The 18080-nt window shown below is 37.6% G+C and overlaps 1 protein-coding gene across 1 annotated transcript in view; it reads left to right on the top strand.

Annotated features, from left to right (window-relative positions):
* EDIL3 (EGF like repeats and discoidin domains 3) overlaps positions 1 to 18080 on the top strand; it is a 235402-nt gene that overhangs the window by 207521 nt on the left and 9801 nt on the right. The window contains exon 10 of the mRNA XM_059874141.1: positions 13902 to 14057. Coding sequence (XP_059730124.1) covers positions 13902 to 14057 — 156 coding nt within the window. The remainder of the gene's footprint in view (positions 1 to 13901; positions 14058 to 18080) is intronic.

An 18080-nucleotide genomic window follows, 5' to 3' on the forward strand; every position in this document is an offset into this window, starting at 1 on the left:
TCAGCTACCACACAGCTTGATTGCATTTGTAAATCTGGAAATACAGGTAAAATACTGCCATGCTTATGTTTGCTGTGAATTTAGGAATTATTTACTTGAGCCACAGTGCCACAAGTAAGCCCACTGCTGTGAGAAACCCAACTGCTTTCTACAAAGAAAATCAATGCTTTTTGTAGTAGACTTTTTTTTTCCAGTCTGCCCTGTTGCTCCTCATAATATGGACTATTTTCCATGGAGAGGCACAAGGTATTTCTAAACCAAGTGTTTAAAGAATCAGGGAATCACTTAGGTTGGAAAAGAGCTCTAAGATCGCTGAGTCCCACTGTCCCTCCAGCACTGCAAAGGCCACCACTGGCCCATGTCCCCAAGAGTCACATCCAAATGGCTTTTAAATCTCTCCAGGGCTGGGGGATCCACCAGAGCAGCTCTTTCAGTGAAGAAATTTATCCTCATTCTCAATATAAACCTGCCCTGCTCTAAAACCAAAAGCATCTGCAGGGAAAGCTTCCTCTGCCTCATGAGTGGCTTTGCAGCTTAAAGAAATGAAATAAAAAAACTGGAATAGCTCACCCAGAAGCCTTGGGGGATGATCTGTGCCTTGGGGTGAGACCTGTGATGGAAAAAGGTCAAGTTCACTGAGCTTGTTACTCCTTGTGAACTCAGGCTCTCTGATGCCTGGGCCATATGCCTAAAGCCAAGTTTGGTTTTTGGTTTTTGGTTTTTTTCTGGAGCCTGTGGGATTAACTACCCTGGTACTTGTTCAGGAGGTAAATAATCCCTTTTTGTGTGTGTTTTTGGCTAAAATGAGGTGCTTTAATCCCAGATGAAATGCAGTGCAGGGCTGGCTGTGAGTAGAATATTCTCACTCACCTCCACAAAGCCTTGAAGTCTGGTTAGTTTAGGGTGACATTTGGGGAAAACAGAGCAGTTTTATTCCCCATGGATGTACCCAGGGCAGGTGGTTAAAGGCAAGGCATTTCTGCAAAGACTTGCTGGGAATCAGTTGGTGAGGAAAAATATTTAAGATGATGTTGCTCAAAATATATAAATTTTCTATTATTCCCGATGTTTTCTTTTGTTTTTTTTAATGCAGTTTTTTATGAGAAAAGCAAACATTTTTGCCATCAGATACCACAGCAAAGACTTTCACTGAGTCACCTGACATAAGCACAATAATCTGCTGCAAGATACAAATTACTGCAGATTTGTGTTATAGTAATAGGGGTTTATTTTCAGCTGCCTGCAGAGCAAATCTTTAGGGAACAGTCCACTCCATGGATCTGCAATGCATGAGTGAGAGACACCTAGTTAAGGCAGCGGAGAAAATATAACTTTTTATTTGAATTCTTGATGGAAAATGCATCTAAAAAGAAAAAGAAAAAAAAAGCCAAAGATATATTGTTTCTGTCTGCCTAACAATGTATTTCCTTCCTTTCTGGTGGAAGTTAATTTTCATTGACACGTGGTTTTTATATAGAATTTTTGCTGCAACATGCAAATGGTAGATGGTCCAGTTTATTTCTCTGATTTATACACCTAAAGCAATGTTTTAACCCCCGTAGTAAGACAGTGGATGTGTCACCTCCCACGTGCTCAAAGTTGACTGAAAAATTCTGGGTTTCAAAATTGTGGCTGACTGTGAAGTTTGCTTTCCAAAAGAGTGCAGACACTCTGATGGTAAACACTGGGTTTTGGTAAACCAGACTTATACCCACCTGACAGAGCAAGGGCTGCAGGAGCTGTTTAAAAGATTAATCTTTGTGAAGGGAGCACAAGGGAAAAACAAAGCAAAACAAAACAAAAGAAAAAAATAGGCAAGAAATATCTGATGGATCTACAAGGAAAACACATCGCCCAGAGCTGAAAATATGCTCTTTTCAGGTTTCTTATGCTGTGATTTCACAGACTTCTCTGTGTGCTGGCATTCAAAACTTTTTAAGATTTCAACTTTGTTAATAATTTATCACCTCCTATCTCTGTGCTGTTTCATGGCAGAGCAGAGTTCCCTCTCTGTGCTCTTCTTTGTTAGCTGGACCAGATGTCAGCAGGGGTTGTGTGGGTATATGCAAATATAGAATTTGCAAATATTTTTCTTTTAGATATTACTTTCTTTGGGATCCAGCCTTTTTGACTGTAAGAAACAGTTATGGTTTTGAGAGGATGTTTTACACTTTTCCAACCATAGGTGTATATTTCTTTTACTTTGTGCTTGGTTCAAGAAAACCCTCTTTTTTTTGTCTTTTTTAAAAATATTGTTTGCAATTAATTGTGGCCTAAGTACTCCTAGTGAATTTTGAAATATATGTTTAAAAAGAAACATTTTTACTAACTTGCTCAGCAAGTAAATGGCCTATAATTTGTTTCTATCTAAATCTTTATTAAGTCAATTGCAGAAAGCAGCAAGTATGATGTTGGGAGCTTATGTATAAATATTTATACGGGAAATAGTGGTATTATTTAATACTTTTAACCTATTCATAACAGTATTTTAAATCTCCACTAAAAGATTAGGCCTTTAACAGTCATTGAGTCCATTCTGTGTGTTCCAGGAGGGCTTATGGATGTTTTATGTGTAACAACCTAGTCAAGGTTGTGTTTGAGTTGAGAAAAAAACAACCTCTTTTTTTTTCTTTATTTCTTTTTTTTCTCTTTTCTTTTTTTTTTCTTTTTTTTTTTTTTTTTTTTTTTCCCAATAACCCAGGAAGTGGTTAATCCCATGTTCTTTTTGGGGGAACCATCACTTTTAAGAATTTTTTTCAGCCTCAGTCAGCCAGATCCTAACTTTCTTAGCTTTATAAGAAAAATGTAAAGACTCTGCTCTATGTTGAATGGAAGCCTGCGATGGGTATATTTGTGTTATTTACGTGTCTGCATTCTTTTCGTGCTTCCACCTGGGTTAGGGTGCAAACAGTGAATAAATTGTAAAAAAAAGAAGAAAAAATATTTTTTAAAAAGTTGGTGTTGAGTGTGGATAGGAGTTTTAGGGGTCATTCGCAGAAATTTTGTCATTTCCATGAGGAAGATGTCTCTACTAAGGCATAGGGAGCGGCATTAATTCCAAAATAGACAAAACTTCAACCACCACACTCCATGTCCACATCCAGTCTTCTGTGTAAGTTTCTCTTTCAAACATAGAAGAGTACAAATAAGTCAAGTAAATAGTTTGTCTGCATTGATTTACCCTGTTGCTTATGCAGTAAAAAATCAGAGCTCTTTTGATTAATTATTTAACAGTACAAAGGATGGAATAGCTGTCATTTTTTATTTAAAAAAAAAAATTGTTACAGTTGAGGTGCTTTTCTTTTTTATATGAAAAGGCATGGACAACATTCTAGGTGAAAATCCAGCATTTTCACATTTGCTGCTAAATTTAAAATATTTTGACAGTCATATTTTTACTCTTGGCATTCATATTTCAACTTTCAGACCTGTTCTTCTGAAAATGAAAGAACTTCATGTATAATTTTGAAATCTCTTCTATAGAAATTCATTCCACTATTAAAAGGATCAATCTTTTAATTGTATGAAAAGTGACATTCACATTGCAGAGACAAATCATTTTTTTTAACACTTCTGCATACAAAAGATCTGGTTGCAGACAAGCTTTAGTTAATATTTAATTTAATGTAAGGCATTTTGAATTGGCTGCTGCTGTGTCTGTGGGTTCTAGTCGAAAATTTGGTTTTAAACTGTTTGAAAGTTGATTTATTCCAAGTTTCTTGTTGAAAATTTTTATGACTCATCCCAGTCAATCAGTTTTTGTGGAACTTCGATTATGTAGGCTTAAGAATGGAATACATATATGTTAAAAATGGTATAAGTTACTCAGTTGTTACTTTTCTCTGGAATTTGGAAGTCCATTCTCATGGCCCTACTTTTCAACACCTGGAACCAAAAGTGAACCTGAAACAAGCAGACCTAATGGACAAGATGTAGATCTGCTCCTTCAAAAGCAAAATACTTCACTTTTGATCTCAGAATATTTATAGGTTTTTTATGTCTGGGTGTGTTTGCTTGCTTGTTTTGGGAGGACTTAGTGGGTTTGGTTGGTGTTTGTTTGGCTGGTTTGTTGCATTTTTGAGGGTTTTTTTCAGTTCTGACAAGAGGTAGGGATTTGTTTATTTCTTTTTTTAACACTGGGGAACATGAAAATATTTTCCCACCTAGCTCAAGGCCTAAACAAACAAAAACAACAACCAGGTAAATAACAAACTTCATACTACCACCATTACTTTTCATTTCATAAACAAAATGAGCTGCCTGTGCATTAGATGAGCCCGTTTATGATCCCAACACTTTTTTCAAAGTTATTTATCAGTCCTGCCATAAGAGCTGTTATCTCACCCTCTCTGCTGAAAGACAAGAAGAAATTGTGATATTTCACTTGTAGGGAAGAGTTTTTGTCTTGCCAGGTGTTGCAACACCAGCCTTTGATTTCCATTTAAAACCCACAATGCGCCAAAAAACCCAAGAAAACCGCAAGCAAAGACACCCATATTTCTCCTGCCTCTGCAAGTGTTGCTATGACATGTAAACTTCCCCAGAGCTCACTTTTCTATCAAGTGCCATTCTGAAACTCATGGTTAAATACACCCTTCTTCCTGGGCAAGGCTTTCAGCAGAGCATTAATCCCCAGAATCAGCCGCGGCCCCGCGGTCGCTGCGGAGCCGCTGACGCCTCGCGGGGGGTTGGCAAAGCCAAGGAAATAAATCCATGCCAGATCAAAGCTGAGTCCCAGGGTTGGGTCTGTCCTGCCAGGAGCCCAGGCTTGTTTTGACCAGAGGTCTGTTTGCCAAGCTCTGCAATAGGGGCTCCAGGGTGTCCTTTTGACTAATAGCAGATAATCTTTCCTGTGTCCTGCAGAATGAAGATTAATAGACCTTCTAATTGCATTCAAGAAAGTATATTATGAGATTATTGCCTTGAAGTGACAAGACATTCAGTCTAAAGGGGAAGAGAAATCTGATTTCTTCTGTAAACCTGGAAAAATACTTCTCTGGCTAAAACAGCCGAAGCTGTTTTCTTCAATATAGGGCACCCATTTTATATTTTTGTGCTGGTTATTAACAGTGTATCACTAGGGGAAAAAAATAAAAAAGCTTGCCTTAACATTTCAGATGACAGCACACACACACACACCAAAAAAAAAAAAAATTAAAAAATTTAACAATAAAACCCCAAACAAACAAAACAAAACAAAACAAAAAAAGAAAAACCAACAAAACAAAATCAAAACCAACCCAGCTGGCTGTTGTTTGCAAAATCTAGTATCACAATTTTGTCATTTTTAGTGTATAGCTACAGCAGCATAGCTATATGGAACAGGTTATGCATAATAATCCCTGCTGACAGATGGGCAAAGTCATTCTTAGAAACAATGGTTGAGTGATGCTGTCTTGGCTACGTCTCCTACAAAAATAAGAATTATGCAGTTAGAGCTTTTAAACACAAGGAGAAGCTTCCAGACTTAACCCCACTTATCTTCTAGGCAGACTTAGCTTTGCTTACAGGCAGGTTTTTGTTAGTGTTTCAACAGTTCAATAGTTATATTAATTATTAGTCACTTTGCAGTATCTGGTGTGCAAGCTTATCTTCACTCTGCTCATCGATCTGTAGCCCAGATATTCATACATTATTGAGACATTTTTATGTGCTCCAGAAAATATTTGCAACATTATTAATTACCTGAGGGGGAAAAAAAAAAAAAAAAGCAACCAGGTAAATGATGAACTTCCATATTACCATCATTAATTTTCATTTTAAAAACAAAATGAGCTGTTTGTGTGTAGATTATGATCCCAACACTTTGTAAAAAGATATTTATCAGTCCTGCCAAAAGAGCTGTTGTCTCATCCTCTCTACTGAAAGCCAAGAAGAAGTTGTGATATTTCATTTCAGGGAGGAGTTTTTGTCTTCCCAGGTGTTGCAACACCAGCCTTTGATTTCTATTTAAAACCCACAATGTGCCAAAAACCCAAGAAAAACGCAAGCAAAGACACCCATATTTGTCCTAGCTGCCTCTGCAGGTGTTGCTATGCCATGCAAACTTCCCCAGAGCTCACTTTTCTATCAAGTGCTGTTCTGAAATGCATGGGTAAATACACCCTTCTTCCTCTGCTTATATTTCAAGTTTCCTTCTCTGTATTTTGCTGCTGTATTATTAACCCACTCCAGCACCTGAGATTCCCAGTAATGCTTTTTAACAGCAAACTAAGGAATCTCCACTGGGAAAAAACACTGGCATGCAGAAATTCTTACTGTTGCATTTCCTTATCAACTTGAGATATATTTTAATAAAATAAAAAGAGGCAACAGAACTCCTGTCTTACTCTTCTCTATATCTGAAGAGAGTGGAACAATCTTATCATCTCAACATGATTTTTTCTTTATTTAGAAGTTAAGACAAGCAGAAATGCAAATAGTCAATATTTTAATTTTTTTAACTGTGTAATTGTTCTTCTCTGTGCTATATTTTCACCCCTAGTCATAGGCAGCAAATTTGATCAAAAGTTTTCACAATCATTCTTGTAAGTTCAGCAAGAACTACTTCAGATTATGTCTTCCAGAAATAAAGCTACTTCTTATTATCATACAGGATGATGAAATTTTTTTTGCAATTTTTGCCTTCTTGGCAATTGTATAAAGAACTGAACATAAATTAAATTTCTTTTCTCATTTCCTTGTCTATTTCTGTCCATAAATAGGTGCTGGGACTGCTGGCAGCAGTGCTCAGCTGAGGAGCTTCCCAGAAAAGCAGCATAACACACAGCCACTGTGCTCTGTCATGACCATATTCATATTTTTATTCTCTCTGCTTTATTTTAATGGCTAATTTTTGTTCTGCCCTTGGCTTTCCCACAAGAATTCCAAGTGATTGACCTCACACAGGACAGTGCCCCAGATTTTATCAGCTCTTGGAGTGCACTAAAGCAGCTCAAAGGCTTCTCCGAGTTCCACCAGATGTCTAAGCCTGCTTAATCACTGGTAATTTAATGGGCTATCTTTAAATATCCTGGCATCCTCAAGGGCTGATGGGCTCTGAGTGTCCCACAGCAGAGAGACAGACGTTTTATTAGTGGTTTCTTGACTAATTCAGCCAACTGTATCATCTCTTCAAAAACCCTCTAATCACGATTACAGCGAGAATATCCCATGCACAGATGTGAAATACCCACTGGTAGGAGAAAAGGTTATGGATTTAATCACCACTGATGTTATCATCTACAAAACTCTGCATTTTCTTTTACTTAAGACCTTAAAATACCTGGTGCTGACATTTCCCTTGCGAGTGCTCCCTGATGAGTTGTGAGAGTTATGCAGAATGTGGAATTCCTTCTGGTTTGCAGGGTCAGGAGGAAAACAGCATTACCTCGTGTGTGCTGTGGGCACAGGATTTACCTGCCTTAAAGGACCCATTTCCTTCTCCTTCTTTTTTTTCTTCTTTTTTTTTCTTTCTTTTTTTTTTTTTTTAAATATCTAATTTTTGAATTACCAAATAAATGAGATTATTCACGGCTTAGTAAATTGTAGCTACAAAAAGCTGGTCTGCAATAAATAGATACTGCTCTGAAAATGTCCAAATAATTGATCATATACACCTGTTTTATGTGAATTTTTACTGAAATGCCAAAAAAATATTACAGTAACTTAGCTTGGTTTCTTCCCCCTTTTCCAGTAATAGCTATATAATAGGGAATATTAAGTATCTAAATAGGGAAGGATTCACACCATCTGAACTTCTTAAGAAGCAATGGCTACTTAAGAAGTTGCTGGTGGAAGTAAAGTAAGTTTTCAGCCTTGTTGTGGGTTTCACTCCAAAATTTTCAACATAATGGCCTGAGAGGTATTTTTGATGGCCCATGGAGATTGCAAAGAACAGGCTTCACCCTCCAATTTCTCACTTTTAAATTGTACTGGAGACAGCTGATGGTACATGGAATTCTTCCTAACCTGTTTCTTCAGTGCAGTTACTGCAGCCATAAAGTCATTCAGAGGGAAAAGCAATTAAGAGCAATAAGAAAATAAGACCAGTATTTATTATCTTAGCCTAGAGGACTACAGCCATTAAAAATATAGTAACACAGTGTTAAAATCATGTTGAAGGTCTAAGCTTAAGCAAAAAAGAAGCCAGCAAAAAAAAAAAAAAAAAAAATCCACATTCTTAAAGGAGAAAAAGAGTGAGTCTCCTGTCTAATTTTATTTGAAAGCAACCCATCTCCACCTAGGTTTAAGAATAAGTTTAATTTTAAACATATGACAGCTGGCATAGTTAATACATACCCAATTAAATAAAAATTTTTTAAATTATATTTTATTTCATTTTGGTTTGTTTAGGAAGCATGAAAATCCCATAGAGTGGAATATTGATCAAAATGGTGAAAAATGCTGCTTTCTATTAAGTTATTATGGCTTCTTCTAAAACATTTCATTTTCTGTCATAATTTACTTTATTTTTTTTCAGGTGATATTATTAGCTATTTACCCTAATAATACATATTTAATAGACTACACAATAAAACCTCTCTGGTATGGAGGATGCTGTGATGAAAATTAGATTTCTCCACAAAGAGCATCTAGTTGCTCAGTTGGTTTTTTCCCCATTACAGTTTTTAGACCCAATTGGTCATGATGGATTATAGTTTGGGGTTGGTTTGGGGTTTGGGTTTTTTTGTGAGTTTAATATAAGCCTTTAGGGAAAAAAAAAAAAAAAGCCTGAAATGCTGAGTTTCAGTTTGCAGAACAGAGCTGCTGCTGAGATGTTTTTAGAAACATACAGATGTTGCACATCTGCAGCAAGCATAGTGTACCAGCACTAATTTTCCTTTACATCCAGATTTTGGGCATGGAGGAGAGTGCAAAGCACCTTCCTCTGATGCAATGAGATGAGGAGAGCTGCATTCCTGCCTTTTTGCTGTGGACACTGCAATCCTGTCCCTCCTTTTCTTAGGGTACAGGTAACAGCTCTGACTGTGCCAGCTCACCCTGGAAAAATCAAGGCAATCATGAGGTCTTCAATGAAGAGTAAATAACCTGCTTAGGGCAAGTTACTTGCTCTTCATTTATTTACTTGGAAAGCACATTGGTGGGGTTTGGTGTCCTACCACAAGTTCTAGACATTATCTTACGCATCCAAAAATAATCTGAGGCCTCATTGTGATATCAGGATATTTAACAGGCAGGTCTGCACTTTGGTGAATTAGTAGCTGGAGACAATTGTGGCCTTCTTTTTTCAGTCCCCTAAAGGTTCAGAACTGTCCCCACCTTGACAGTGCCTCCCTCCAGTTGTCATATACATTGGATCCAGGTTTTTATTTCTGATCCCAGTGATCTTGTATTTGCCAAGTGGGTTGAGATTGTCCAGCATTCATCAGTGTCATCTGATGAGTGATAAAAAAAACAAACAAAACAACCCACTCTACAGGATCACGAAGGTAAATAAAATAAAATCTGTGGGGAAAAATGGCATGTCTAAAATTACAAGAGAAGCTGAACATAGGATTGGCTCTACTGGGGACAGAACCACAATGTCTGTACAGAGACAAGACTTATCTGAACCTTTTAAATACTCCTGAAATGATGAACAGCTGAAAGTCACAGTGAGGCATTTCACCATCATCTTCAGAGTGAAACAGAGCCTGGCACTCCCTGCATCCTGGGGGGGTCTTTCTCCTTCTTTGACACTGCCAGGTTGATGAGGAGTGTGTTATTTTTTAGAGACACCTTCACTTTTCATGCACCAGTTCACATGATGGGCTATCCTCACAAACCATGGGTTCCCTTCAGATCAAATTAAGCCAAAAGATGTGCTGCAAAAGGTGGCCTGGGGTATTTGGAAGGGGAAGCCCTGCAGCACAGCTGTGCAAACACCCTGCTCCGTGGGTCAGTGGTGCAGGTCTGCTCCTGCTCCCCTATGGAGTCTGTCACTGTCAATGCTGAATAAATGTGCCTGTTCTCCAGTATTTGGGATTTTGGGCAGCATGGCTGGGTTTTGCTGTGTGTTGGAGAACCAGAGAATAGCTGAGGTTGCAAGGAATCTCTGGTGATCATCCCATGAACTGCACACCAACACCCCAAGCTCGTGCTGCACATCCAGGCAAATGCTTCCTTAGAAATGCTCCACACTCAGGTGCATTCATCTCTGTGCTCTCCTTGAATTAATTCTCCTCCAAACCACCCTGAATTTGTCTGTAACATCTGAAACAAGGTGGGAAAAGGGAAAAGGGAATAGTTACAGCCCAAGAGGCTTCTTTCAGACACAGGATGCTAAGCTGCCTTTTGATCAGCTGCTTGTAGAAATGTGCATTAACTGTAGACCATGGTTCTCCTTGTAACCAGCTAATGATCCTCTCAGTTGCAGTCTAATTGCCTCTACCTCCTTCTAAATTCTGCTGCACTGAAAAAGCCAGAGTCACATTCTAATCCTGTTAATCACATTCAGCTTTGAATGATACACACTGGTTGTGTCTTAATTCAACTTCTCTCCCTGGTAATTTGTTTGATTGCCTGTTACTTGCAAGCTGCACTAACTGAATAAAAGTGTTCTGTGTCCTGATGGGAAGTTATGACTTTCATTTAAGCTATTTTAGTGCAGATGTTTTACCTAGAAGGTAGTGTAAATTCTCCTCAACTTTCTGCTCTAAAGTAGTTTCAATACAAAGAATGGAAAGCAAGGTAGAAGGTAACGAGAAAGTCAAAGCAGTATTTGTTTAATTTAAATAATGATCTTTTTTGCCTGAAGACTTCTCATCTGCTTATGAATAAAGAAGTAAATAAGATGCTAAAATATGAGGTGGAAATGCTGGTGCTATATCCTGTATTCTTTTCCTTCATCTCCAGCAATATGTGTTGTCTTTATTGTCAAGACCTAAGAAGAGAACCTCTATATTCATTATTTCTTTTTTCATGTTTTTTTTTTTCCAAAAAAAAGCCCATATACACATATTTTACACAGTCCTATATAAGTCTTATTGAAAAAGAACTGAGCAAAGCCAAATTACCTTCCAGCTTCCCACATCATTTTCTGAACAAGAGTGCAAGGCCACTGGATATGTCCTGTAAGCACAAAACAATCATTACCACGACATTTTTATTAACACCGGATGTATGCGATAATAAAGATTTATTGCAATTCTACCTTTGGAATCCCCTGAATCTTAATGAGAAATTTTTTTTCTCCCTGTTCTGAATTTCAATGAGGAGTACTCTGAGTGTCATGGCCATGTTAAATATTTGTGAAATCCTCTCAGCTCACTTTCAATGTTTTAAAAATAAACAACTGGTTTTGTGGAGGCATTTTTTCAAGCTAACAGGAGAGACATTGACTTTTATATATAAGAAGTATAAGAAGCATTCTCTGCTAAAAAGAGGTTACACTTGTAAAATGCTAATGTCAAAATTATTTATAAAGAGAATCTTAAGTTGACTCTGAAATGTTTAGCTCAAAAGCTGCCTGAAAGTGTGGATCAATTAGTGATTCCTTACCAGATCAGTCTGTTTAGAAAAACAGACTATTCATTTAGACTCCAAAATATTTGGAAGCAAGGTCTGGAGACCTGGTGTTTATTAATTCATGAAAGACTTACACTAATTAGCAGTGCTCATTTCCCAGGGGCCCACTTAGGCTGTGGAACCCAGCTCCCCTGCACTCCTTGCAGAAGAGAAAAGTCCCTTCAAGCCATCCATGAAAGCTTCCAAAGCAGGATCCTGCTCTAACTGAGTCTCTCTCTCTCCCCATTGAACAAAGGGAACACAGTTTTGCCTCCCAGGGACACTTCCTTCATATCCTGGGGTGCCTCAACATTGCCACTGGCAATAAATGATGGCAATAAATTAGTTCACTCTGCTAACACCAAAATTCTTGAGCCATCTACAGACCCTGGCATTTCCCCTTACTGTTTTGGCATGTCAGTATTGAACATTTTAAGTCATTCCTTTCCTTAAAAGGATTTACTACTTGTTATTTGCTGCTCTGTGCTCCACTGTTGGGATCTCCAGGCTTCCTTTGCTTGATTGCTCTAAGCAGTGAATTTTCCCTCTTCTATTCATATAAATAATGTACTCTTGCACTTTTCAGTTTTCTTCTTTCTGTTGTCACAGAATCCCAGGATGATCTGAAGGGTTGGGAGGGACCTTAAATCCCATCCAGTGCCACCCCTGCCGTGGCAGGGACACCTCTCACCATCCCAGGGTGCTCCAATCCCTGTCCAGCCTGGCATGGGACACAAATCCAAACCCCAATTTCCATCTTTCAAAGGCTCTGTCCAGGGCCAGCAGACTTCTCAAGCTCGTTTGTTTCTGTTTCTCTTCTCATTATTTATTTCTTATGCTCCACAGCACATCTGCTCTTTTCCCCAGCCCCACATTCCATCCAACATGAATTTGCTCAGGGGTCCTCAGCTTCATAAAAATCCAGCACTGGATCATCAGCATTTCATCAGCCACAGATTCTTTATTTCCTCACTTTCTAATTTCCTTTTTTTTCTGTAAAAACACGTCAATCAACCTGCTCGTGGAGTTCAGCACTCCCCTCACTTTACTGTAATATTTTTACTCTGAGTCTCTCTTGCCTGATTTAAGGGACAATTTTAAAAATGCCGACTGCTTCACAGCCATTTACTGTTTGAAATAAATCCACCTTTTCTTTTATTCCTTTTTTACTGGCTCGCCACATTGCTGGAGGACACAGAATGAAACCTCAGTTATACTCTCAAATTTCAAGAAAATACCAGTTTTGATAGGGAGTTCAACTCCTTCATTCTGCCTCTGAAATAACATTATTAGGTCAATTTACTTTTGCTATTGCATTCTCTTTCTTGACAATTTTAATCCAAGGCATCTGGCCCAAATCTGTTGCATTCAGTGCTGGGTTCTGGTTCACAAAGAACTGATCACAGACACACTGACTCACGTGGAAACCACTCAAAAACTCAGATTTTATTAGGCTTTAAGACTCCTGCCTTGCATTTTTTAAAAGCATTGTACTAAGATTATTAAATATAAACTTTTTTAAAAAATCAAGAAATCAGAAATGTTGAGCTTTTCAGGTAGAAGAAGAAAGAAAGGTGTAAAGTGAGAAGAAATTTCAGGAGGAAAATAAGCATGATAGCTTAAATTGTTTTAAGAGCCTTACTAAAGCAAGGGCTCATGAACTGAGAAGGAAATTGAAAGACACTTGGGGAATCAGCCATGTATTCTGATTAATAGGAGGACATGGGAATATTTTTTTAGCTGCAGATCATTCCCATTGTAAATTAACTAGGTGTTTTGGGGCGCATGTGTGATACTCAGAAGCATGGAGAAAGGTGTGAGATTATTCCATGTTGTGCCATTAGGTGGTATCAGAAATAAATTTTTTTAAAAAAGGAAAATAAAGGTAAATTTAAAAAAAATAATAATAGGTAAATTTAGGTAAAATAAATGATAGGTAAAATAAAAGGTAAATTTAAAAAAAAGGAAAAAAAAAGGTAAAATAAAGTCAAATAAAGATTGACTTTGAGCTTGGAGAAGCAAATTATTATGCTTGGTGTCAGCACACAGTGGGAGGACCAAAACTGCACCTTTTTCTTTGGTGTGTTGCAAAACCAGACTGGAAACAGAAGGTGTTCTAATTATGCTCTCCACTGTTTTTTTTTTTTTTTTTAAATTTTTTTTTTTGGGGGGGGGGGGTGGGGGTGTTTGATTGATGGGCTTTTTAAATTTGTTTTGTTGTTTGTTTGTTTTTTTTTTTTTTTGCTTGTTGGGATTTCTTTTTTGTTTTGGGATTTTCTGAGGGTTTTTTGTGGTTTATGGTTTTTGTTGGGTTTTTTTGTTGTTGTGGTTGGTTGGTTGGTTGGTTGGTTGGTTGGTTGGTTGGTTGGTTGGTTGGTTGTGGGTTTTGTTTAATTTTAAACTGTTCTGTTCAGATTGACCTGCTCATCCCTACAAAGATCACTGGGATCATCACCCAAGGAGCTAAAGATTTTGGGCATGTCCAGTTCGTGGGGTCCTACAAGCTTGCTTACAGCAACGATGGGGAGCACTGGAAAATATACCAGGATGAAAAGCAGAAGAAGGACAAGGTAAAGCAAAGAGAAAAATCAGTATTTTGGTTGTGATGGCACCACTGATGAGGGCCTGTAGATTATTTATTGGGTTCCATATGCAGGGGATGGCACAGGGTGGAGTCAGGGTGAATAAAAGAGTCACAAAACACAATGACATTTACACCTACCAGTGCCATGCACCTGATCTAGTGCTGTTAAATACATAAAACTTTACAGTTCTCCCTTAATCACAGCTATTTCTTCATTTAACCCTGGAGCAGAAGGTGTGTAAATAGCAGTGTATTTGTATACTCAAAAAAAAAAGTGTTTCAATGCATTTTTGGAGAGTAGGGACTATTTTCAGTGATTTCCTGTGAAGCACATCCTTTTTACCCAGCCATTTTGGACAGGGTGTTTTTGGTTTTTTTTTTCTGGAAATTAATAGCTAGGGTTTCAAATACTCACTGAAAAAAATATTATTTTTATTGTGCTATAAAACAAATAAGAAACATAAAAAAAAGTTTCACAGCTTCCTCTGCAAATGTTTAATGAGAGGCATAGGGAAAGTATAGATTTGCTGATTGATTTACCTGGAAGCATTTAACTTTTCTCTTGTTATTCATTATACCTTTCCTTTAAAGTGTATAACACTTTTATACTGCAAATACCTGAATTTCATAATCATCAGTTAAGAAAAATATTACAGCATATGCATTGCCTAGGGAAATGTTAACCAAGATGACAAAATGTGAATTATTTATTAAATGTCTTAGTAGGGTTCTGTCTGATTGAAACAAAAGATGGATTTATTGAAATACCAGATGGCTGATGTGTCTGAAAACATCTCAAATCTGGGTTTTCAGGGTGATAAATGTTCAGAATTCCACTTTTATTTCGCAGTATAAATAAAAATTCTTCGGGAAATAAACTGACATATTCCTCACATAAGTCAATTAAATTAATTTTCCTTCAAACAGTGAGAAAACTTTTGATATGCATCGAAATGAGCTGTGTGAGTACAGGGAGACCTAATGGTGAGGGGTTAGGCAACTGCATCTGCCACACTGCACAGATTTTAACTGATTGATTAAATGTCATTGATTAGGGGAGTGTGTTATAAGTGGATTGACTATTTATGTATAATATACATCCTAAATTACAGTATTGAGTATTTGCATGTCTGTGTTTCTGTGTCTGCATTGTCAGACATGACACTGTGAATTCCTGAAACCCAAATGTCACCTCACTGTGGCTTTTACCCAAACTGAAACTATGATTTGCTAAAGGATTTTGGATAGTGAAAACCAAATCTGTTGTTTTAGCCACCTGGCTCAGAAGGCTCTGACACCAATGATTTTTTTTTTATTTTTTTTTATTTTTTAAATTTTTTTTTGGATTGTGGATGAGTTTGGTATAACTGGTTGTCAGATAAAAATTGGAAGCAAACAGCTCACCTTCAGCAGGCACACCACAAATACATTCAATTCAAGTGACAGGTAGTGGCTTCAGTACTTTGTACACATCCTATTTTAAATCCCTGGCATTTAAAAAGAGAGGGGAAAGTGAAAGAAATGCTCTCTCTAAGCCAAACTTGTGCTTGCATTCATTTTATTGCAAAGGAGAACACTGATTGGAGTCCCTGGTGATAACACAATCACTGCAAATCTAATAAAAGAAAATGCACTCTGACTTAAAGTACTGTTCCAGTCTACATTTGTTTGTACCACTGGCCAAAGCAATTACATTGGTTTTGCCTTCTTCAGCAGATGGCTGTTGATTGCTACACACATTTTCCATTAATAATTGTCTCATTTAAACATATCCCACCCAGTATTAATTAACATCCCTGAAAATAAAATAGATGCATATTATTATGATTCTTTAACAAGTCAAGATCATTTAAAAGATCAACACAACAAGATCACAAGCACTTCAGTGGAAATTAGAAGTCAGGATTTCTGAATTGAAATTTGTACAAAACTAAAAAACAAGTTCACTTGATTTGAGTCTAGACCTCAGCTTTTGGTACACAAACAACAAACTGAAATATCTGGTTTTGGTATGTTATATATCTATATTTAAAAAATCTAGAAAAATTAAAAGTTTGACGACAGAGTCTGACTTTCCAGAAGTCACTGAACTTGGCAAAACTTTATAGGATGTAGGACTGGAAATGGTCTCAAGACAGCTCTTAGGCATGCATCTTTTGACCTCCAAAGGCCCTGTGGTCCTCTCCTCCTACACCCTCAGCAGAAAGTGGGATTCAAGAACCCCCAAGCCCCTTCCTGTCACCCTGGAGTAGGTGCAGACAGGCAAATTTCAGAGCCAAGGCTTAATTCATTCACCTGTCCTTCACCTCAGACAAGGCTGTACCATCCTCACTCAGATTATTATTTAATAGGTTCCAAGAGACAGATTGTGGTGAAAATTCTACAAACAGTCAGCTCCAGTGTTTAAAATATCCTCTAAAGTGGAAAGGTGGCTTATCCCCCTTGCTGCCATACACCCGCCCTGTCCTCAGAGGACACAAAAAACTGATTTTATCTTCATTTCTTCATTTTTCCTTTGGTTGGAGTACTTCAGCCTATTTCTTCTTAGTTTCCATCATCCATTTCCTGACTGAAAATGCATAATTTTCTTCAGCCAGAGGAATGGAGTGTCACCCAGTAAAATCTTTTTGACACCAAACCCCTCCTCAGCTCTCCAGCCGGGTGGATGCAGTGCTCCCATGGGATTTGGAGAGAAACCCTGTTCTGTGTGCACTGGGACAGAAATGTAAATAAAAATAAAGCCACAAGGAGAAAAAGCAGTGCTGTACCTCATCCTTTGAACAGGATCCACTACAATTTCTTTATCTTAGGGTGAGATTTTTGTCCCAAATGCAAGGAACCTGGGAAAAAAAAAAAAAGAAAAAAAACAGGAAAAAAACCCCAAATTTTCATAGCAAAGTGAGAATTCTGTGAAATGTTACATCTGTTTTCAGGAGATACAAAAGGAAGGTTACAACTATCAGCAGCAGCAAGCATAAATACTCGTATTTTACCCTCATTAGTCCTATTTATTGACTGAATACCTTGGTTTATTCTATGAAGGACAGAACACATCAATTTCTTATTTCTCCTGCAGGTGATATAGTCACCCTGTACTCATCCTGCCTTGTTTAACCATCAAAAAAGCTTAGGGGAAGGGTGGCTCCAAGACATTTCAGGGAAAGGAAGGCAGGATGAAAGGAAAAAAATAACTTTTACAGTCACATACAAAAAATTATGGAGATATTGGTAGGCTGGTAATAATGATTTATGGATGAATATTGTGACTTTATAATGAAATTGTGACTTTATAATTTAGCAGGAGCTGAGAATTTAAACCCTTCTGGTGCTTAGCATCCCACTGCTGATCTGTTTACAGGATGAGTCCTAACAGATCAGCAGATCTCACTCAGTTCCTGGGGCTGTTCACTTATCCCTCCTCATCATTTTTTAAAGTTCATTTACAGAGGAGAAAATTACTGGTCTCTTATGTTGTATACAACACATTATATTTTATTTGTATTTTTTATAAATAGAAATCATCTCCTGCACACTGCGTGCAGCCTGTAAATTTGGTCAATCCTTAACAAAACAGTGGTTTAGAGAAGGAAATTGGGTGCTCAGGTTTTTGCACTATTTCACATGGAAAAGCTGTTCCAAGAACAGTGTTTCTGCAGCTCCTGCTTGGCTTCTGCTATTTTAATGGTCAGTCATTTCATTTCACATCTGTGCTCAACTCCTGTGAGTGCAGACAAAAAGTTACTTGGAGAAAAAAAGGAAAAAAAAGCAAATTGAGCCTTTCTCATTCATTTTAAATAATTTGAATGAGTTGCTGGGAAAAAAATCTGAAAACTTTGCCTGCTGCCATCAAGAAACAAAATAAATTACATTGCAGGCTGTCTCGTAGAAAAATATATTTTAGAAAGAGGACCAGAGCTAATAGCTATCTTGTTTTTCTCAACTAGAGGTCAGTAGCTCACTGTACCTCCAGAGCTGAGGACACCCAAACCAAATCTGACCTTTTCCTTTT

Source organism: Haemorhous mexicanus, chromosome Z (genome assembly GCF_027477595.1).
Source record: "Haemorhous mexicanus isolate bHaeMex1 chromosome Z, bHaeMex1.pri, whole genome shotgun sequence".
Classification (NCBI taxonomy): domain Eukaryota; kingdom Metazoa; phylum Chordata; class Aves; order Passeriformes; family Fringillidae; genus Haemorhous; species Haemorhous mexicanus.